The sequence below is a fragment of the Dendrobates tinctorius genome, unplaced genomic scaffold (genome assembly GCF_039654945.1).
Source record: "Dendrobates tinctorius isolate UK_male_01 unplaced genomic scaffold, ASM3965494v1 ptg000125l, whole genome shotgun sequence".
Taxonomy (NCBI): Eukaryota; Metazoa; Chordata; class Amphibia; order Anura; family Dendrobatidae; genus Dendrobates; species Dendrobates tinctorius.
The window spans coordinates 12668903-12692950 of NW_027361793.1; the positions used below are offsets into that span (position 1 = coordinate 12668903).

At 46.2% G+C, this 24048-nt stretch overlaps 1 protein-coding gene across 2 annotated transcripts in view; it reads right to left on the reverse strand.

Annotated features, from left to right (window-relative positions):
* INO80D (INO80 complex subunit D) overlaps window positions 1-24048 on the reverse strand; it is a 205483-nt gene that overhangs the window by 96377 nt on the left and 85058 nt on the right. For both annotated transcript variants that reach the window (XM_073541880.1, XM_073541879.1), the window contains 2 exons: window positions 11006-11114; window positions 5921-6145 (listed from right to left, as the gene is read on the reverse strand). In XM_073541880.1, the coding sequence (XP_073397981.1) occupies window positions 5921-6145; window positions 11006-11114 (334 nt within the window). The remainder of the gene's footprint in view (window positions 1-5920; window positions 6146-11005; window positions 11115-24048) is intronic.

Genomic DNA, 24048 nt, shown 5'->3' on the forward strand with positions numbered 1-24048 from the left:
CGAAAGAGCTGCTAGGGCATCATCATTCCATTTAGTAAGGACCGCCCACTTTTTGACAATATAACTCTGCAGCATCCTGACCCTGGTTCAATGCCAATAAATTTCTCTCAGGTTGATCCATAGCATTAGGTTCATCATACAACCCCAGGGCTTGAAAAAACGCATCCACATTAGCCAGAATAGGCTCTCCAGTTGTCGGAGAAAAAGCCCAGTCCTGGGGATCGCCGCGCAGCAAGGAGATGAAAATTTTAACCTGCTGCACCGAGCTCCCCGATGAGTTAGGTTTCACAGTTTAAAATAGTTTACAATTATTCTTAAAATTCAAAAATTTAGACCGATCCCCAGAAAACACATCAGGAGAAGGGAACTTTGGTTCTACAGCAGATGATTGAGCGAGATAGGCAGAAATTCCCCTCACTTCAGCAGCGAGCTGCACAAAACGATCGGACAATTGCTTAGTCTCCATTAAAGAAAAAATCCTCCTATGGCCCCAAAGAAAAAGAAAATAAAACATAAAAAAATGCAGACGCTTTTTTTTTTTTTTTTACAATTCTTTCCTTCTTTAGAGTACCCTAGAGTCTACAGTTTTGGCTGGTGATTCTGTTATGAATAGGTCACCGAGGAGGATGGCAGGAATAGGCTAAGCCACCAGGAAACCAGAAAGGTTGGTAACTTAGCGGATTGCAGACCCCTAATCCTAACACAACTAGCAGTTGCCGTGGGGCGTACCTACGATGCCCTAGATGCTTTGGCACAGCCGGAGAGCTAACTAAGCCTAAAGCAAGAAAGGTGAAATCTAAACTGCCCCGGAGTAGAACCCCAAAGGAATAGATAGCCCCCAGACATACCGTATTTTTCTGACCATATGACGCACTTTTTTTCCTCCAAATTTGGGAGGAAAGAGTGGGTGCGTCTTATGGTTGGAATGTAGCTTGTGGGGAGGGGGCAGCGGTGGAGTGAGACCGCACTGGGATCACAGGAGGCAGGAAAATGTTGCCTGCTGCAGGAATCCAGCCGCTGGGGAAACCACGTGGTCCCGATACTTAAAGTGAAATTAATATTCATGAGCCGCTTCCCTGCTCTCCTGTCAGCTGAGCAGTGAGCTGGGAGCAGCAAAGGACAGACCCACATGGCTTCCCCAGCGCCGATTCCTGCAGCAGCTGGGGAGATGTGTGTCAGGTGGTGGAGGGGGCAGGAGCAGGGTGGAGGGGCAGGAGCAGGGTGGAGGGGCAGGAGCAGAGTGCAGCAGAAGCGATCCTCACATACCTGACAGGCAGCACAGCCAGGGCTGTACTGACGTGATGCGGAATGCTCCTGTGGAGAACCTGTGGTGAAGTCATGAAGAGGGCGGGCTGGAGCATCACATGACCGCACAAAGCCCTGCCTCTTCATGATGTCATCACAGGTCCTGCAGACACCGCACTACAAACAGTGTAGTTTCCGCTTACATGACCTGTGGTGAGGTCATAAGAGGGCTCTGTGCGGCCATGGGATGCTGCATTACCTCACCACAGCGTGGCTTTCTAGCTGCAGGACCTGCACTGAGCACAGTGAGCAGCAGCCTGTACAAGAATGAATTCTAAGGTTAGTAATTGCAGCACATAAAAATCACTCTGACATCCCGTGGTGAACTATAACTCCCAGCATGCCATAGGATCTGCATGACATGTTGGGAGTTATAGTTCTCCCATGGGATATTAAACCAGCATCCCAGTGTTATTTTTCAGTGCTGGAGTGGTGCTTTCAATATAAGCCCTGTGCCCCCATTCTTATACTCACCCTCTAGCGTCTTAATACAGTACTTTACACACAACACACTAGTCCCGCAGCACCATCTTCTACCTGTAGCTCCCAACATAATAACATACTAATATATATATATATATATATATATATATATATATATATTTTAACACCACATATAATAGTATGTTATTAAATATTTTACCACTTTTTTTGGTTCAAACATTTTTCCCCTATTTTCCACCTCTAAAATCTGGGTGCGTCTTATAGTCCGAAAAATATGGTATATTGTCGGTGAGACAAGATGATACACAAACGCAGGCAGGAAATAGACTGAGCAAACGAAGGGGCCCAAACTGACTAGATAGGATAGGAAAGGAAATACACTGTCTGCAAAGGAAAGACACAGAATCACCCAAAAACCATAAAAAATCCAACATGTCTGATATACAAAAAACACTGAGGTCTCACGACCTCTCCCCCACTATATCAGCATTCGGGTGTGAACTGGCAGCAAAGCAAAAGAGACTAATATAACAGGGTACTGAACAAACTGACAAGCTTTAACATAAGGAGCGGGGTCCAGCACTGCCCCAGCAGGAAGCACGCTGAACCCTCACAGCAAAGCAGAAAAGAGGCAAAACCAGATCAGATGAAAAGGATTAGCAAATGAACAACTTAACTGAAAATTGCAGGATCAGGCAGGAGACAGCAGACCTCAAAATGCACAGGAAAAAACTAATCAGCAGGAACTGAGGGAAGCCTGCTCACTTATATCCTCCCAGTCAGTAACCCCTGATTTCCAATCATCGTTGTCAGGTGGCAGACATCTGTCAACCCAGCCAGCTCCACTACCCGCAGTAACCACCAGAGGGAGCCCCGACTCAGAAGTCAGATCAAGAGAATTCACAACACTTGACTGTATACCTGTCTGATGTCCTGTAGATATATGCCTCTATATTTCTAGTGCGCCTTTCGGCGATTAAATATAAAATTAATCTTGGGCTGCTCTTATCTCCATACACGAATCCCCACGTCTGCACGCTCCGTTGGTTATTATACATTTCTAGAATTTGACCTTTTCTTACTTTTGACTCTGCAAAAACTCTTACTGTTTCTCTTATTCATTCTCGTCTCGACTATTGTAACTCTCTTCTAATCGGTCTCCCTCTTACCAAACTCTCCCCTCTCCAATCTGTCTTGAATGCTGTAGCCAGGATCATATTCTTTGGAATGCACTTCCCAGGTCAATACGATTAGTCCCCAATCCCCACAATTTTAAGCGTGCCCTGAAAATGCATTTATTCAGACTGGCCTATCGCCTCAACACATTAACCTAATCTATCCCTGTGTGGCACAGCCAAAAGTTTTACCATAACCAGATTTCCCGCATCATGTTCCCACATGCTTTATGCATCCATTAGCCCTCTGTGTCTGTACTGTTACACACTTAACATTATGGCTGGTCCATACAATCAGGGCAACTGTTACAACCCACCTTTTGTGTCTACCTCTTTCCTCATAGACTGTAAGCTTGCGAGCAGGGCCCTCTTTCCTCTTGGTATTTGTTATAATCTACTGTATGTGATTATTGTTATGCTGTAATGTCTATTGTCTGTACAAATCCCCTCTAAAATGTAAAGTGCTGCGGAATATGTCGGCGCTATAAAAATAAAATTTATTATTATTATTATACGACACCCGGGTTGGTTTCTGACCGGATATAAGCCTGCTGACGGACGGGGCTTATTTCGAACGAGGAACTGGTGGAAGCAGACTGCAAGGTTTTAGTGAAGAACTCTGGCAGTGACGGCCGGGAGGCTTATATATATTTTCCCAGCTATATACCTCCGTCACTGGGAGTGCCTGAATAACTCGTACCTATAAGGGAAGCCTTTCCGGCAACTATTTGCCCTCGGTGCAGTTCCCTGACTGACCTGGGGCAAGTGGTGGCGCCAGAGAGCCGATCCCTGCTGGATCCTTCTCTCCCCTCCCCCAAGGTGAACAAAGTTGACACTCCCTTCCCCTGTGCGATTCATCACAATCACCTTGTCTGATTTGGCAAGATTTATTTGGCAAATTATGGTGGAAAATAAGTATTTGGTCACCTAAAAACATGCAAAATTTCTGGCTCTCACAGACCTGTAACTTCTTCTTTAAGAGGCTCCTCTGTCCTCCACTCATTACTTGTAGTAATGGCATCTGTTTGAACTTGTTATCAGTACAAAAGACACCTGTCCACAACCTCAAACAGTCACACTCCAAACTCCACTATAGTGAAGACCAAAGAACTGTCGAAGGACACCAGAAAGAAAATTATAGCCCTGCACCAGGCTGGGAAGACTGAGTCTGCAATAGGCAAGCAGCTTGGTGTGATGAAATCAACTGTGGGAGCAATAATAAGAAAATGAAAGACAAACAAGACCACTTATAATCTCCCTCGATCTGGGGCTCCACACAAAATCTCACCCCGTGGGGTCAAAATGATCACAAGACCGGTGAGCAAAAATGCCAGAACCACACGGTAGGGACCTAGTGAATGACCTGCATAGAGCTGGGACCACTGTAACAAAGGCTACCATCAGTAACACATTACGCCGGCCGGGACTCAGATCCTGCAGTGCCAGATGTGTCCCTCTGCATAAGCCAGTATATGTCCGGGCCCGTCTGAAGTTTGCTAGAGAGCATTTGGATTATCTAGAAGAGTATTGGGAGAATGTCATATAGTCTGATGAAACCAAAGTGGAACTGTTTGTTAGAAACAAATCTCGTCGTGTTTGGAGGAGACAGATTGCTGAGTCGCATCCAAAGAACTCCATACCTACTGTGAAGCATGGGGGGTGGCAACTTCATGCTTTAGGATTTGTTCTTTGCAAAGGGACCAGGACGACTGATCCGTGTACATGAAAGAATGAATGGGGCCATGTATTGTGAGATTTTGAGTGCAAACCTCCTTCCATCAGAAAGGGCATTGAAGATGAAACGTGGATGAGTCTTTCAGCATGATAATGATCCCAAGCACACCGCCAGGGCAACGAAGGTGTGGCTTCATAAGAAGCATATGAAGGTCCTGGAGTGGCCTAGCCAGTCTCCAAATCTCAACCCCATAGACAACCTTTGGAGGGATTTGAAAGTCAGTGTTACCCATAGACAGTCCCAAAACATCACTGCTCTAGAGGAGATCTGCATGGAGGAATGGGCCAACATACCACCAACAGTGTATTCCAACCTTGTGAAAACTTACAGAAAACGTTTGACCTCTATCATTGCCAAAGGATACATAACTAAATATTGAGATGAACTTTTGTTAATGACTACTGATGAGTGAGTATACTCTTTGCTCGGGTGATCTCTGAGTATTTGGATGTGCTCAGAGATTTAGTTTGTGTCAATACAGCTGCATGATTTACGGCTGCTGGACAGCCTGAATACATGTGAGGAATGCCTGTTTGTTAGGGAATCCCCACATGAATTCAGGCTGTCTAGCAGCCGTACATCATGCAGCTGCATCAACACAAACTAAATCTCCGAGCACATCCAAATACTCGGAGGTCAAACGAGCATGCTCGGGAAAATCCGAGCAACGAGTATCCTCGTTCATCACTATTAATGACCAAATACTTATTTTCCACCATAATTTGCAAAATAAATTTTGCCCAATCAGACAAGATGATTTTCTTGATTTGTTTTCTCATTTTGACTCTCATAGTTCTTGTCTACCTATGATGCCAATTACAGGCCTCTCTCATCTTTTTAAGTGGGAGAACTTGCACAATTGGTGGCTGACTAAATACCATTTTTCCCCACTGTACTGATTGCAGGTTAGCACTGCCAAATGGCTTCTTCATCATTTCCTAACATCGCACAGTCACCAGTGCTGTGTAGTTGGTAAGCCAAACCTCCCAACTCCGACTCCCCAGCATGGCCTCACTACTGAGCATGTACATAATAAAGTGCAGCACAGACTCATTTCAGCTAAAAGACGAGATCCTTAGATCAGGAACAGAACAGACATTTATAGGACATTTCATAACTTTCCTAAATTCTTATGAAAATACTTACAGCACATCCTGCACTGAACTAGTGGACTCAATTTACTATATATTATAGGAGTCGGTCCATTTTTCCATAGTATGATATAGCAGTTTGCTGTAACTCATGCTTTGTGACTCCTTACCTGGACCTCATGCATGTAGTTTTCCGCAATTCTTGCATTAGCTGCCCTGCTGATTCGGGATGTCTGAGGGCGTCTTTCAGCAAAGCTTTCCGGAATGTGTGGCGGTATTTCCGCTGACAGGAATCTGCTCGCTCCAGGCGGCAGAGGTGCTTGTATTTTTGTTGAAAATAAGTGCAAAGTTGTGCAACCCTGGAGCTCCTGCTGTTTGCAACCTCTGCATCATACCTAGAATCACAAATGACAGCATAAAGTGACAGATCAAGCACAGAGTGGGTGCAGACATATAACAAAAAAAAAGTGGTTTAGTACTGTGTTAGCCAGTAGAAAAAAATATATCAAAGTGCTCTCAGTGAGAGAAACAAAATAGGAATCTTGTGGGTGTGATACCTTTTAATGGCTAACAAAATATAGTGAATGATGTTACAAAGCTAGTTCTCGAGACTTCTTGCGTCTCTTCATCAGGCTGATATAACAAAATATTTGAAGAAACCTAATTATATACAGTAAAGTGTACAGGCATGGTGTGATACATGGACATTTCAATACTTAAGTCTGGGAATACAAATTCATTACAATCTTTGATTCTGTTCACACAGGACTCAATTTGTCAGGAGGATTTATGGCCCACTACCAAATCTGAGCTATTTCCTCCAAAAACTATGAAAGCACCACCAGCCCTTTGATCTCACAAGCATATGGGGTCCATAAAACTTTCACACCACTTATCTAATCTTACCTAATTAAGGATTCTCTCTTTAAGCTCAGTGTTTGTTTATTGAAATGTCCATGTATCACACGATCCCTGTGCTCTTTACTGTATATTATGTTTCAGGAAACCATCTGCTTTTTTATCAACATAGTAACATAGTTTTGAAGGCTGAAGGAAGACCTTATGTCCATCTAGTTCAGCCTATTTTTAGTGCAGTTGTTCTGCATTGTTGATCCTGGGGAAGGCAAAAAACCCACAGAGTAGAAGCCAATTTTCTCCATAGGGAAAAAATTCCTTCCCCTAAGCCGGGTCAACCATCTACCTATAATATTCTGTTATTCGTAACCTTCTGTACTGTTACTCACAAGAAAAGCATCCATTCCTTTCTTAAATTCATTCAGTGAGTTGGCCATCACTACTTCCTCAAGCGGGTCTTTCAGTACGCCAGAGTCCTCTAATGGTAGAAATACCTTTTTTGAGGATTTAGCTACGGCACCATCAATTTTTGGGATTTTTTTTCCCAGGTTTCTGAGTCTTTTTGTTCAAATGGGTACCTCCTTTTCAATGTAGAAGGTAAAGGGGGTTTTACACATAGCGATATCGCTAGCAATATCGCTATAGCATCACCGATTTTGTGACGCAGCAGCGATATCGCTATGTGTGATACTTAAGGCCCCGTCTCACTAAGCGATCTCAGTAGCGAGATCGCTGCTGAGTCACAACTTTTGTGATGTAACAGCGATCTCACCAGCGAGATCGCTGTGTGTGACAGCGATCAGCGAGCGGCCCCCCTGCCGGTATCGCTGATCGCTGCAAGAAATCTCTGGACATTTCTTTTGTCGCTGGTCTCCCGCTGGCCAGCACGCATCGCTGTGTGTGACAGCGGGAGACCAGCGATCAGGTGTAAACAAATAATAAAAAAAATAAAAAATATAGTTATTCTCACCTTCCGATGTCCCGTTCAGCCATCCTGCCTCTCTCCACGCTCCGGTCCCAGTGATCCTTTGCATGAATGACCGCGAGACTTCACGCTCCCGTGAGACCGTGACATCTCGCGGTCATTCGTGCAAAGGATCACTGGGACCGGAGCGTGGAGAGAGGCAGGATGGCTGAACGGGACATCGGAAGGTGAGAATAACTATATTTTTTATTTTGATTCTATTTTCTACAGCGATGGCAAGCGATGCCGGGCGCTCGGCATCGCTGTGCTGATCGCTGGTGAAGCTGTCTGTGTGACAGCTCACCAGCGATCACATAGCGACTTACCAGCGATCCTGACACCTTGATATCGGTGTCGGGATCGCTGGTAAGTCGCTTAGTGTGACGGGGCCTTTACCTCCGACCGGCTCCCCCGCTGTCTGTCGCTATTCGCGCGAGATCGCGCAGCTCCATTTCTCGTCAGGCGCTTCCTTCTGGCGATGCGTGGACGCGGACGGGAGGATGCCAGGATCGTTGCATGTGAAAGGTAAGTAACGACCGCTGTATCGCTGTGAGATCTGCTTGTGTGGCAGCTCACTAGCGACCATTTAGCGATGCACCAGCGATCCTGACCGGGTCGTATCGTGGTCGGGATCGCTGATGCATCGCTAAATGTAAAGGGGCCTTAAGGCACCCGACCTCTCAGGTTTTTTCCTTTCCCTGTCAATTAAGGCCTTTATCTTACCATTTACAGGGAAGGTGTGTTTTTTCTTTTCCTCCAGCCCTCCAAAAATACCATCCTCCAATGACTTGGGTGTCTTTTCCTCCTTAAGGCCCATTGTAGACTCGACAGCTTTGACCAGCTTTCCCACATCTTCTGTTGGGAAACACGAACGGCCCCCTATATCGCTGTCCGAGGAGGATTCTGAGGACTGAGTAGAGGAAGAAGAGCGGAGGGGGGCCTCTGAATCAGAATCCCTTTTGCGGCTTTTTTTATCCGTCTTTTTGAGGGCTGCCTATAGGGAGACTTTCACCTCCTCTTGTATTATAGCCCTAAGGCTAGTTACAAAATCAGGGGTCTCATCCGGTATGGTTTTGTTTATATAGTCAGCGCAGAGATTTTTCAGCCACTGAACTGCCAGCGGGTTTTTGCATAGGGCGCATTCTCTATTCTTTGTTTTGCCGCTAGACTTCCTCGACCCCTAGTGGTCAAACAGAAATATGGAACCCCGTTACCATAAGGGTGACATTCACGTAGATCACTCACCACCGCTGTCAATCAAGGGTACCGATTTTGGAGGCTGATCAGATGCACGTGTGACTTTTTTCTGGACGTCGCAGAGTCTTGCCGGTCCTGTTTACGACTGCCGCTCCTACCACTCGAGCAGTTACTCCTGATATGCTGGCGGCTCGGCAAGGCATCTGATGAGAGCTCCTGCTGCTGCTCTTTTTGCCCCACTTCCATTGTGAAGCTTTGGGCATGAGTGCATCTTCTGTGGTTATCCCACTTTTTAAGAGGGATCCACTGCACTCTCCGCCTCCTCCGGTGCCCATTAACAGCCCCTCCCCCCCGCCACACCGCCAGGATGATTATTTGCCGGCCGGCGTTTTATTTCATGGGCGCCGCCATCTTGGATCCGGCACCGTCCCGTCACGCGGGCACGCCCGTTCCCAGCGTGCCTTGCGCGTGACGTCAGAGGGGCACGACCCAGAAGCGGACGCTTCCTGGAGCTCCCAGACACCAGCAGAGGAGAGAGGGCGGCGCGGCAGCCAAGGCAGAGCCTCTGGACCCAGTGGCCGTGCTGCACATACGCCCGCTCGGACTCTGAGCCTCCAACAGGAAGGACCCGCGGACGGCGCTTCCCCCTGCCCCCACACAGCGCACAGGGCCCACCTGATCTTTCACGCCTGCACGGGAGAGGGGCAGGTACGTGTGACCGCCGTCTTCAGCACACGGGTCCCTGTCAGGACAGGAAACCCAACCCAACTGAAGCGAGGGAGAGGTACCGCCTATTTATCTTCAGTAGGGTTCCTGTCCTGACTGGGCGGATCCCCTCTCTCATGTGTGCCGTCATGGGAGTCGGGAAAACCTCACCCTGCTCTTGCTGTCTGGAAGGAATGCTAGACGGACTATAAAGAAACAGAATACTGAAGAATTGTGCCCTGTCGCTTATGGAAGAGACTCCATCTACATCAACGCAACTGGAGTTCTAACGGCCGAGTCGAAACAAACGTTGTAGAGAGCCATGTGCCTGCAAATTAGAAATATTGGAGCCCAAGAGTGATGAGCGAGTATGCTCCTTACTTGAGTTTTTCCAAGCATGCTCGGGTGTTCTCCGAGTAGTTTGGGCGTGCTCAATTTATTTTGTGTAGCCATAGCTGCATGATTTGCGACTGCTAGACAGCCTGAATACATGTGGAGATTGCCTGTTTGTTAGGAAATCCCCACATGTATTCAGGCTGTCGCAAATCATGCAGCTGCAGCGACACAAACTAAATCTCTGAACACGCCAAAATACTCAGAACACCTGAGCATATTCTGAAAACTCGAATAACAAGCACACTCGCTCATCACTAGAGCCTAATCAAGATCTGCAATGTTCACATTGCTCTTGAGCAGATATGCTGGAGTCAGTCCCCCTCACTCAAGAAGAGATGCACACCTATCCATGAATCTGGAGCTTCTGATGAGTGGTGTGCACCTTCATGCACCAAGCCAGAAACCTTACTCAAGTCAGGTACTAGAATGATAATTGGAGTAGGGAACGCCATAGCTCGTTACAAATTAGATGAGCTGTAACATTCCATCTCTGCCTCGTCAACGTCTGGCTCTAGATCCATCGATTTTGGCCGAGCTGAGAGAAACTGGTATGAAAACGTCAAAGTTCAAACAAAACTTTGCGTATTAGGAGTTGCATCCAAATTTTGCAAATTTAAGCTTTTACGTCAGAAATCTGCATGAAAGCTTGACAGAATTGGGCCCAATGTGTTGCATTGATTGTATTCCTTTGACAATAAGTTATAGAGGGTTAGTTGGTGGCTGTGAAGAACAGGAGAACACATGCAGAGACAATCCAGAAAAAATCAAAGGCACTATAGGATGATCCTTATAAAACTTCAATCTTTATTTCAAATTATTAAAAAGACGTAACAGTGAGGAGGCGCAGTGAGGTAATGTTTCATTTCGGCCTTTCTCGAGCCTAAAAGTGCAGTGTTATAGGATTGAGAATGGCCAATATGGCCAAAACTTGCTTCACTGTGCCTCCTCACTTTTGTGATGTCTTTTTAATAATTTGGAATAACGATTGACATTTTATTAGGATTATCCTATGGTGCCTTTGATTTCTCTGGATTTCTACAATTCTTTTCAGACCTGGTGGGAGGCCCTGCCGAGCAAGACCAGTTATGAATGGTGCATGAGAATATTATACTGGACTGTATACAGAGACAACACTTACTTTTTGCAGTCATGTTGGAGATTCTCGCGGAATGACCATGCAACTTGGTAAGGAGATGCCTGATCAACGTCATCTTGGTCTTCTCCGCTGTCTTCTGACCAGTCAAGCCCTATGGAGAAAAAGGATCAAAAGGAATTAACAAAAAGTTCTCATATGTCTAGCATAGAAAGCCTAGCAAACTAGTTCAAAAAGCACTTAACAGTGCACAGGTGACATACCGCAAAGCAAAAGTAAACCACACTGTGTGTGTACTCAGGCTTTAAATCCCTCAAAAAATATCTGTGGTTATCTACAATAGTCTCTGTGCGTGAAATAAAAAGCTGCCTCATATAGTGATGATGTATCTGGCAGGGCTTCTCAGCTTCAAATGGGTTGTCCTGTTTCAGGAAATCTTGGTCCCTGCCCACAGTTTATATAAAAAAAAAGTAGTACTTTTGGCCTCCAGTTCAAGGGCTGAGACTCTGGCACTGCTCAAATTACTGCCAGGAAACAAAATTTTTTTTTAAAAGTAGACAACTCCTTTAAACCCCTTAATGACCGGAGCTTTCTTCGTTTTTGCATTTTCATTTTTCGCTCCCCTTCTTCCCAGAGCCATAACTTTTTTATTTTCCCGTCAATATGGCCATGTGAGGGCTTATGTTTTGCTGGACAAGTTGTACTTTTGAACGACACCATTGGTTTTACCATGTAGTGTAACAGAAAACGGGAAAAAAATTGCAAGTGCGGTGAAATTGCAAAAAAAATGCAATCCCTCACTTGTTTTTTGTTTGGCTTTTTTGATAGCATTTAGTGAACCTAAAACTGACCTGCCATTATGATTCTCCAGGTAATTACAAGTTCATAGACACCAACATGCCTAGGTTTTTCTTTTTTAACTAAGTGGTGAAAAAAAATTCCAAAGTTTGCTAAAAAACCCTCCGAAAAATAAAAAAAAAATTGCGCCATTTTCCGATACCCGTAACGTCTCCATTTTTCATGACCTTGGGCTTATTTTTTGTGTGCCGAGCTGACTTTTTAAGGATACCATTTATGTGCAGATATGATCTTTTGATCGCCCGTTATTGCATTTTAATGCAATGTTGCGGCGACCAATAAACCGTAATTCTGGGGTTTTGATTTTTTCCCTCGCTACGCCGTTTAGCGATCGGGTTAATCCTTTTTTTTTATTATTGATAGATTGGGTGATTCTGAAAGTGGCAATACCTAATATGTGCATGTATGATTTCTTTTATTATTTTATTTTGAATGTGGCGAAAGGGGGGTGATTTAAACTTTTATTTTTTTGTTTTTCAGATTTTTTAAAACTTTTTTTTCTAAATTTTGGCATGCTTCAATAGCCTCCAAGGGAGGCTAGACGAATCCACAACTTGATCGGCTCTGCTACATGTAGGCGATGAACAGATCGCCTATATGTAGCAGAATTACAGCATTGCTATGAGAGCCGACCACCGGGTGGCGCTCATAAGCAATGCCTCCTCAACAACCATAGGGGTCTCTAGGAGACCTCTGGTTGTGATGGCAACGCATCGCTGACCCCTGATCACGTAACTGGGGTCGGCTATGCGCGTATTTCCGGCCCGGTGGCCTGAAGCGCTGGTTAAATGCTGCTGTCAGCATTTGACAGCGGCGTTTAACTAGTTAATAGGCGCGGGTGGGTCGCGATTTCACCTGCGCCTATTGTTGGCACATGTCAGTTGTTCAAAACAGCTGACATGTCCCGGCTTTGAAGCGGGCTCACCGCCGGAGCCCACATCAAAGCGGGGGTACTGCCATCGGACATACTATCCCGTCCAATGGCAGTAATGGGTTAAAAGTTTCTATGTATACTGGCCAGTAGCCAACTTTAGGAACAAAGCTCTCAATTTTGATTTAGGCCTCATTCACATATCTGTGTTTAACCCCTTCACCACCCCCAAGCCGGTTTTCACCTTCCTGACCAGGCCAGTTTTCATTAAGGCTATGTGCACACGTTGAGTAAATTTTCCCAGATTTGAGTGAAGACAATAGTGAAAAATGTAGGGCAAAAACGCACAGAGAACTGACATGCTGCAGATTATTTTCTGCACCAAATCTGCAAGTCAAAAATGAGCAACGTGTGCATGATATTTCAGGTTTCTCATTCACTTTGCTGGCATCAGGATTGCTTCAGGTTTTGCCAGCAAATCTGCATGGCAAAAATGCCCAAAATCTGCAATGTGTGCACAAGCCCTAACCAGTGTCACTTTATAACTCTGGAACGCTTCAATGTCTCTCAGTCATTCTGAAACGTTTTTTGGTGTGTTTTTTTTTTTTAACAACCTTGTACATCATATTATTGATGCATTTAGGTTGTTATGAATTTAGAAGGGTTAAGTTTATCCACAATTTTTCATTTTTCCAACTAAATTTACAAATTCATTTGTTTTCTAAGGACCACATCCCATTCGAAGTGATTTTGAGGGGCCTATGTGACAGAAAATACCCAAAAAGCGTCACCATTCTGAAAAACCGCACCCCTCAAAGTGCTCAACTTTGGGTGCTACACTGGAATAAAGGCAATGTGGAAGGAAAATATGTACATTTTAATTTTTCCATCAAAAATGTGGCTTTAGCCCCAGGTTTGTTGTGTAATTTGTCCTGAGTACGCCGATACACGTGATGGAAACGTACTGTCTGAATGCACAGCAGAGCTCAGAAGGGAAGGAGCTCCATTTGACTTTTGGAGAGTAAATTGGCTAACCTAGATAGCGGACGCCGTGTTGCGCTTGCAATGCCTCTGATGTGCCCAACAAGTAGAAGTGACCCTATTCTGAATACTACACCCTTCAATGAATTTACCTACATGTGTGGTGAGCACCTTGAACCCCCAGAGGTTTATAAGGTTGAGACCTGAAACTGAAAAAATACATTTGTAAGCAGTTTTGTTATGTAAATTCTCCCGAGTACGCCAATATCCCATATATGGTTGAAAACTACTTTTGAGGCACAGTGTAAAACTCAGAAGGGAAGAAGCGCCGTACTGGAGTTCAGATTTTGTTGGATTTGTTTGAGGGCGCCATGTGACATTGGCAGAGCCCTTGAGGTGCCAGAACAGCCGCCCACCCCCATAAGTGACCTCACCTCACAAACTACACCTCAATGAATTCATCTAAGGGTGCAGTGATAATGTTGACACCACATGTGCCTCACAGAAATTCATACCATTTGGCGGTGAAGAAAAACTAATTACATTTTTACCACTAAAATGTTGGTTTAACCTCAAGTTTATAATTTCTATAAGGGCCAATAGGAAAAAATGGACCTCTCAGTTTGTTGTGAAAATTTCTCCCGAGTGCGCCAATACCGTACATGTAATCAAGAAATACTATTCAGACACAGCAGAAAGCTCAGAAAGGAAGAGACGCCATATTGGAGTTCAGATTTTGCTCTAATGGTTTGAGGGTGCCATGTCACATTGACAGAGCCCCTGAGGCGCCAGAACAACAGAAACCCCCAATACGTGATCTCATTTTACAAACTACACTCCCCAATGAATTCATCTAGTGGAGCAGTGATCATATTGACACCACATGTGCCTCACAGAATTGTATACCATTGAGCGGTGAAGAAAGAATAAACTACATTTTTTTAACCACTAAAATGTTTTAGCCCCAAGTTTTTAATTTTTCTAAGGGCTAATAGGATTTTTTTTTTTTTACAACAAACTGAGGTCCATTTATTCCTGAGTGTGTGTTAACCCCTTTCTTTTGCGGGATAGTACGTCAGCAGTCAGACTCCCCTGCTTTGAGGTGGGCTCGGGCGGTGAGCCCACCTCAAAGCCGCAACATGTCAGCTGTTATGAACAGCTGACATGTGCCCGCAATAGGCGCAGGCCGAATCGCCATCCGCCCGCGCCTATTAGCTAGTTAAATCCAGCTGTCAAGCGCTGACAGAGGGCATTTAACTAGAGTTTCCGGCTGCCGGGCCGGAAGTGAGCTCAACGCCGACCCCTGTCACGTTGCCTGGACAACCAGAGGTCTCTATTTATGGTTGTTGTAGGTAGATCGCTTTGAGCGCTGCCCGGTGCTCAAAGCACAGCAGGAAATCTGCTACATATGGGCGATCTGCTCTTTGTCCATATGTAGCAGAGCCGATCGGGTTATGCATGCTTCAAGCCTCCTAGGTCTCTACATTCATAAATTATGAAGGTGGATGTGTACCCCATTGCGCTCGCTCACATTTTGTACAGTTTGACACCGCATTTGGCTCGCTTGAAGGGGAGTAATTGGCAGAATAACAGACGGCCCTTGAAAATCATCAAGGAATAGTCAACTGCAACATTTTGCTCAGGGGTTTCCGAATTTAAAAAAAAATGTTCTAGGTGCTGTGCGGAAAGCATGGTTCTTCCTCTTGAACTCCATAATCTATGGGGAGTTTCTAAAACAGACTTCCTGCCATGGTTCATCTTTACCCCTTCAGGGATCCTAAGTCTCTCTGCCCATGACTCCAGCCCAAAACATTACTCCACCTCCTCCTTGTTGGCACCTTAGCCGTGTTTTCATGGGGTGTCCATCAACCAGCCATCCTCCACTCCATCCATCTGGACCATCGAGCGTTGCACGGCACTCATCGGTGAACAACACAGTTTGGAAGTCAGTCTTCATGTATCGTTTGGCCCACTGGAGCCGTTTCTGCTTGTGTGCAGTGGATAGAGGTGGTCGACAGGATGGCTTACGCACAGCTGCAAACCTCTGAAGGACCCTGCATCTTGTTGTTCGGGGGACGGAGGCACCAGCAGCTTCAAAAACTTGTCTGCTGCTATGACAAGGCATTTTTGCAGCTGCTCTTTTAACCTGACGCAATTGCCTGTTGGAAAGAGTCCTCAATTTTTCCTTATCAGCACGCACACGTGTGTGCTGGGAATCAGCTACATACTTCTTGATTGTGTGAAGATCACGATGAAGTGTCTTGGCAATGTTGATTGTAGTCATGCTTTGACCTAAATACTCCACAATTTGTTGCTTCTCAGCAGCCGACACATCCTTTTTCTTTCCCATTTTGGCAAAAAATGTAGGCTGCTTAATAATGTGGAACAGCCTTCTTAAAGGGAATCTGTCACCCCTTTTTTGAGATATCATATAATGATATCATTCAATTGTGTGTCACATAAGGATTCTCTTAGTACTTTTGTTTCCCCCTGACCCCGCACCTTTCATGCATAAATACCTTTTTTATATCGGTTCAGATGTATATAAACTGCCGCTGTTCGGTCCGCTGGGCGGGGCTTATTCACCTGCTCCCCCCCTCCCTGTCTTGCTCTACGCATTTCTTCTTGTGTAGAGCAAGACAGGAAGGGGGGAGCAGTTGAATAAGCCCCGCCCATCGGACCGGACCGTGGCAGTTTACATACATCTGATCCGATATAAAAAAGGTATTTATGCATAAAAGGTGCGGGGTCAGGGGGAAGCAAAAGTACTAAGAGAATCCTTATGTGACACACAATTGAATGATATCATTAAATGATACCCCTTTTTTGAGATGACAGATTCCCTTTAAGTAGTCTTGCCTTTATTTGGACACACCTGCCAAACTAATTTGCACAGGTAACTGCAATTGCTTTCAGTGATATAAAGAGCCCTGACACACATCAATGAGTTTAAATGACAAACAAAAAAATTCTAACCTTATCACTCCTAAACTCTTTTTGTATAATAATTTGGAACACAGTTTATTGTACCCAGTTTGTTATATATTTTAGGAGTCGGTCCATTTTATACCGACTCCACCAAAATGAGCACCGACTCCATGACTCTTACTCCGCAGCCCTGCCGACGAGGCCAGTCTGGGGCCAGCAGAATCACTGGCACCCCTTCTGCCTTGATCTTCTTGATGACTCTCAGAAGTAGTGGCAGCGGGGGAAATAGGTATGGGAGGCGATACTGATTCCATGGCAGAACCAGCGCATCCACTGCGATTGTATTTGTCACCCGGTCCCGGGACCCGCAGGCAATCACCTTGGCGTTCAACCTGGAGGCCATCAGATCCACATCCGGTGTTCCCCACCGTTGGCAAATCTGCTGAAAGAACTCTGGGTGTAGTGACCATTCCCCGGACACAAGCCCCTGCCAGCTGAGGAAGTCTGCCACCCAGCTCTCTACCTCTCGGCCCAGCGAAGCACGTGCCCTAACTCACGCATGGTTGTCCTGCTGCGGGTGCCCCCTTGGTGATTTATGTAAGCCACCGCCGTGGCGTTGTCCTACTTAATCCAGACGGGGTGGCCTGCTAGAAGGTGATGAAACCGTTGCAGAGTCAGCCGGATTGCCCGTATCGCCAACAAGTTGATCGGCAGACGTCCCTCCTGCGGTGACCACCGTCCCTGGGTCGTGTGGTGGCAAAATACCGCTCCCCAGGCGAGGAGACTGGCGTCTGTTTTGACCACCAGCCACTGATCTGGGGGAAAGGGTTTCCCCTGAAGAAGGGAGGAAGTGATTGTCCACCACTCTAGTGACTGTCTGACCTGAGAGGACAACCGGCACCGATGATCGAGTGTGAACGGTTTCTTGTCCCAGGATGACAAGAGGGTGTGCTGCAGGGGGCGAAGATGGAACTGGGCGAACTAGATCGCTTCCATCGCCACCACCATTATTCCTAAAATTCTCATGCAGAAACGGATGGTGTGAGGGACTGGTGGGCGCAGTACCCGCACTCCCTGCCGGAGGGCTAAGGCCTTGTCTCGAGGGAGAATTACTAACCCTCGGCAAGTGTCGAAGGTCATCCCTAAAAAGGAAACTCTCTGAGCTGGAACAAGGGATGACTTCTTTACATTGACCAACCACCCTAAGCAGGCAAGAGTATCTAGCGTGATGCTGACACTTTCCTCGCATGCCTGCCTTGAAGGGCCCTTGACCACGAGGTCGTCTAAGTAGGGGAATACGACTATGCCCCGGGAGGAATGCAGGATGGCCATGGGGACTGCCATGACCTTCGTGAACACTCTGGGGACAGAGGTTAGCCCGAAGGGCAGCGCTGCAAACTGAAAATGAAGACAGTTGATGGCGAAGCGTAGAAACCTTTGATGAGGAGGGAAAATGGGGATATGTAGATAGGCATCCTGAATATCAATAGAGGCCAAGTAATCTCCCTGCCCCATTGCCGATCTGTCTGATCCTGATAAATTTGTTCAGGAGCTTTAGATCCAAAATGGGCCTGACAGTCCCGTCCTTTTTGGGGACTGCAAACAGATTGGAATAGAAGCCCTGAGTCTCTGTTGTGGCTGAGCGAATCGATGGCTCCTAGTAGAGCCTTTGCCTGGGTATCCACTTTGGGAAGACGTGAAAGAAAAAATCGTCTTGGGGGGTACCTGACAAATTTTTATCTTTTATCCTGTGGATAATAGCTCTCACCCATGTGTCGTGTTCGACATTGAGCCAGGCATGGTGAAACTGGAGTAGGCAGCCGCCTACCTTGCTGGAGCCGCCTGACAAATGCCCCGAGTCATTTGGCTGAAGATCTTTGGGACCTGGATCCCCTCAACCTGGACTGGTTAGTACGCATCCTCCCCAATGAGTTGGCTCCATATGAGACCTGACGGTCCCTGTTCTGGTTGGGGTGCCCTGACGCGGTGGCATTAGCCGCCGTAGTCCACCCGGGGTTGCGAAAGGCCCGAACACGCACCTGAAACTGGTGACGAAACAGCGGTTTGACCTTTTGTTGAGGAAGAAAACCGCTCTTGCCTCCTGTGGAGTCGGAGATGAGCTGATCTAACTTCTCTCCGAACAGGCGGCCACACAGGTATGGTAGCGCTGTCAAGAACTTTTTTGAGGCTGAATCGGCCCGCCATGTCCTTAACCATAGCACTCTCCTAATGGAGATTGCATTTGCGGCCGCAAGTACCGCGCAGTTGGCCGCATATAAAGATGCATGGATCAAGTAGTCCCCCGCCATGGCTATCTGATTTGTGATATCTGATGCTTCAGCTGGTAGGTCTATGTCTTGCAAGGCTCTATTCAATGATTCTGACCAAGAAATCATGGCCTTGGCTACCCACGTTGCTGCGAACGAGGGAGAGAGTGCCTGATCCTGATGCCTCAAACACTGAGCGAGCCAAGTTCTCTATGAGACGATCAGTGGGGAAATCAGTAATAGAAGAACCACTAGGTACAGATAGTAGAGTTTTTGCAGCCAAGCGTGACACAGGTGAATCCACCATTGGGGATTCCGTCCACTTTTTACAGAGATCCGGGGCAAACGGATACTTCGCCTCGAGTGCCTTCTGGCCCGAGAAACGCCTGTCCGGCCGTTCTCTGTGTCGTTGCACTATGTCCTCAAATTCAGGGTGAGTGCAAAATACTCTATGGGGACGCTTGACTCGCTTAAATGACACCTTATGGCCCAAAGCCAGAGTGGAATCATCCTCAATCCCCAGAGTCTGGTTGACGGCCTCTATGAGACTGTCAACCGTATCCTGACCACCCGGCCTATCCAGGTCAAGGGGTTCATCCGAGTCGTATTCCGAGCCTTGCTCACTATCGACTGCTCGTGACGGGGAGCGAGAAGCAGAGCTCATGGATGACGAGGCACCGGATGGACCGGGAGACGCCGTGCGGGTTCGTTTCCCCCGGGTCTGCCTGGAGTGAGAGCGGCTCCTGCAGGCCGGAGGCTCCTGTGAGGTAGATGACCCCTCTAAGAAAGGCGAGCCACTGTCCCTATCTGGGGCTCGAAGGGACTCGATTGCTCTCGCGACGCCATAGATTGCGACAGTGATAACGCCCATTCCGGGGGACTTGGTACACTGGGCTCGGCCGCAGGGGAGGGATCCTGAGCGCGTTCGGACTCGCACGCTTCGCATACTCGCTTGGTCTGCGCCCACGGAAAAGTGGACCGAAGGAGATGCATGCAGCGTATAAGAACGTATGCGTCTTAAGTTTTCCTGACATGCTGTACCTGTCAGGCATCCGCGCTGAAAAAAACGCCAGGGGAGGGCGCTCTTTGCTTCTATTAGCGTGGCCTCTCTGTGGCTAGGAGGCAGCACTTACCTCAGTCCTGTGTCCATGTTCTCAGTGTGCGAGGTGTCGCTTCAATCTGCGCGCCAGTACTGCGGGCATGCCCCCGGAAGAAAAATAGGATCCTGGGGGTGGTACTTCCTTTTGCGGCCTAGCTTCGGCCTGAAGCCGGGGCCTAAATTTCTTCAGCGTCCGCCCAGGCTTCCGGGGGCGGGGCCGCCGTGACGCGACGCCAGGGACTTCCGGCCGCGACCTAGCGCCGACTGAAGCCGCGGCCTTGATTTTAACTATCCACCCGGGGGGGACGGGCGGAACCACCGGACTACAGATCCGGATCTACCGCCACCGAACGCGCATCTCTGCTGCTGCCCCAGAGCAGCCGCTGCTACAGGAGCCCTCCCAGGCCATCCACCTCCATCCAGCTCAGGTAGCGGGAAGGGGGGCCATATGCAACAAGGACGGAGCGGGCACCCTAGCTCTATCTAACCCCTTCGAGAGGTGAGGAGAGGGACCGTCCGCCACCTTGCCCCACCGCGGTCTTAGCATTGGTGGGGCAGTGGGGGCCGCACGGACTTCGCTTGTGCCTCTGCGCAGCCTAAGGTTTCATTATCCTAGGGTGGACAGGGCTAAGTCCGGCCTCGTGTCCCACGGTGCGGGAGAAGATACGTGGAGGGACACTCGCACGTGCTCGCCTGTTGTTGGTTTGGGGAGATCGGACCCTTTCAATAGGATCCGTCGCCCCTATCATCTTCATGTGAAAAAAGAACATCCGGAAAAAAATCCCCGTTGCAGGAGAGGATACGTGGAGGGACACTCACGTGCTCGCCCATTGTTGGTTTGGGGAGATCGGACGCTTTCAATAGGGTTCATCGCCCCTGTCTTATCTTCATGGGGAAAAAAGAAAAAAAAAAAAATCAGTCTTGAGACAGACCGACGTGTGCCTCCAACAGACACTAAGCAAAAAACTGGTTTCCGCCCGCAATCGGGGCGAGGGTGTATACGGTGGAGCAGGGCTGTGGAGTCGGTAAGCCACAGTTGCGACTCCGACTCCTGGATTTTATCAGACTCCGACTCCGGCTCCGGCTCCTTCATAAATGGCCAATTCATAACAACAAATTTACTGTTGTAAAATATTAAACATCGTACTTATTCAGTTTCTCACCATCATATAAGTAATCAGACCACTTAGAGCAAAAACTACATTTATTAGAATACAATTAGAATATAGCAAATAACTTTTATAAACTTTTCTAAACTAAGTAAATATGCAATAAACACTTTTATGCAGTTAATAAGAAGAAATCTATAAATTTGTCCTCAGAAAAAGTATTGCCTCTGTCAGATCCTCCTTCATGGATACCCTTAAATCTGATCTAATTATTTTGAGAGCAGAGAACAACCTCTCTACACTAACTTGTGTTGGTGGCAAAGCAGTAACCACTCGGGCAACATCTCTGACAATGTCAGGATACAGAGGAATCGCTTGTTGCACTGTTATTTTTGATGAACGGTCAAATTTCTCAATTTCTTTTAGAGCACATGAAAAATTCTGCTGAAATGTACTGGCTGTGTTCCTTGATGGGGATGACTCTTCTTCTATGCGGGAACGCTTTGCACGGTCCTTGTGATCCAAATGTTTTTCGAAATTAAATTCTTCATCAGTTGATGATGAGGGTGAAGATGTGGCAGGACGACCAAATTCTTCTTGTTCCTCCTGACTGTTCTGCAACCCTTTCATCCTTACTGCTATTTCAAACAGAGCTTCTTTTCCTTTACTTAGCTGTTGATCATCTAGAAGAAACCGATGCATTGGGTCTACATAAACAGCTGCCAAAAGAATGTTATTTTGTAATAGTAGCTCCTCTCTCCGTTTCATTGATGTAGCAATGCCACTTGCAATTAACCTTCCTCTTTGGGACAGGCGAAACATCAGGTTCTTCCACTCCTTTAAGAAAATACCTGGAGTTAAGTCCTCTGCTTGTAATTTTTTAGTCACTGTAAATGGGTGCTCTAGCAATTTTTCCAGCTCAGTCACCTGATTCCACTGACTTTCATTTAGCGTCAGTTGAGGGTTAGCCATGTCTACAAGAAAGGTTTTCAGTTCAACCAAGCGCTGAATCATTAAGTACTGCCCCATTGTGTGGCTTGATCAATAATTGCCCCTTTTCCAGCACGTCTCTTCAAAATTGAGTCAACTTTAGGGGTTCTGGCAACAGTAGCCAATTTTCTCACCTTGCCAATCAGTGCAGCAGCATGTCCTTCTTGCAGACTGTCTCTTATAGCCAGCTGTAGCGTATGCACAACACAGCGCATGTGATGAATGAAAGAACATATTGACCCAGTTTCAACAAGATCATCTAAACTATCATGTTGCTGTTCATCTGAAGCAACTTCAGTTTGCTCCTCAGTTACAATACTGTGTTCCTCTATTTCAAACATTTCTGTGTCTGTGGACCCAGAATGTTCTTCTAGCTGCTGGTCACCATCATTACTCTCATTCATTAGCTTAATAGTACTTATAATATTTGAAGCATTGTCAGTTACGACAGAAAGAACTTGCTCTTTTTTAAGTTCATAGTCTTGCAGAACCTTTTCCACCAAGACCTGGAGAAACTCACTGGTGTGATGAGCTTTGGTGTCTTTTACTGCCAATGTCTTGGTAACTATTTCATTTTTGTCACAAACAAATCGGACATTGATGGCAAAATAGTTCACTCTGTGACGGCATCCATTTTAAGAAACAGAAAGCGTCCCTTGAGAGTTTTTTTAAGTTCTTCCTTTTGTTTAAAAGCTTCTTCGATTACTAATTTTCTAATACTCTCTCTCTCCAGAGAAACACCAAGCTTGCGGGCCATTTCCCCATTCAGACACATAAAAGCTGGTCGTGAAAATAATGAAATAGGCACACTATCCTTTACAACAAGCTCTATGATCTCTTTTTTAAATGTATCTACTGTCATTGTCACAGTAACTTTGTCACTGACAAAATATCTTGCAACTGATGGCTGCAAAGTTCTCTGCTCCTTTGTTTGGCTGGAAGAGCTGGGCACTGGTTCATTGGTTTGGATGCAGTCTTTCTCATCCACTGCTTTCAGTACTTCTGGATGAAAGCGCTGTAAATGTCTCTTTAGATTAGAAGCTCTGGTAGGAGCATTTTTATCTTTGCCTGAATATGCACTCATCTTGGCTTCACAGCATTTGTTTTCGTCTGGATCATTTGTCATACACTGACAGACATAATGTTTTCTATGTTGAGTGATGGTGAAATGTTCAAATACAGCTGATTTAATGTGATGCTTCTTTGACATTCTCAGGTTTTTAATTCTGCATTCACAATCCAAATGACAATTGTTTTTCCTAAAAACAATTGTACAAAATTATTGCCAGGTCGTACAACTGATATGGTGGTCAGTAATACTGTTATTATTCCTCATGTACTCACAGTTAACTGATGCAAAGTTTGTTGAAAGGATAATACTTCTTACAGTCTTCCTCTTCTGAGTAGCAGGCAGCTGTGAGATGCTTGGAAGACGCACACCTAGTATGATCTAGTCTAGAGGAGGAGCTTTACTACTAAGAATTTGCAACACATTTTCACTTTCAGTTTCATACATTGTAAGTAGGGGGGTTGGGGCAGCATGAGGTTAACCAAGTATAAGATTAGATAAGGGCAGTGGAGAACAGTGACACACAAGAAGTAAGAAATGTCTCTATCTCCAGCAGAACTGCTTATCACTGTTGTTCATACTTTGATAGGACATATATATTTGAGTAACATTTATAAAATTCATATGAAAGTTCAATTATGAAATATTAATACATTTTTTTTTAAAGCTGGAGTCGGAGTCGGTACATTTCTACCGACTCCGACTCCACAGCCCTGCGGCGGCGGCGGAGCTAACCTCTTTTATTCCACTTAGTGTCAGCCTCCAGGCGGCAGTAGCATACACCCACAGTACCTGTGTGCCCCAATGAGGCAAAACAGAAAGAAAAGTTTAACCCCTTCACCCCCAAGGGTGGTTTGCACGTTCATGACCGGGCCAATTTTTACAATTCTGACCACTGTACCTTTATGAGGTCATA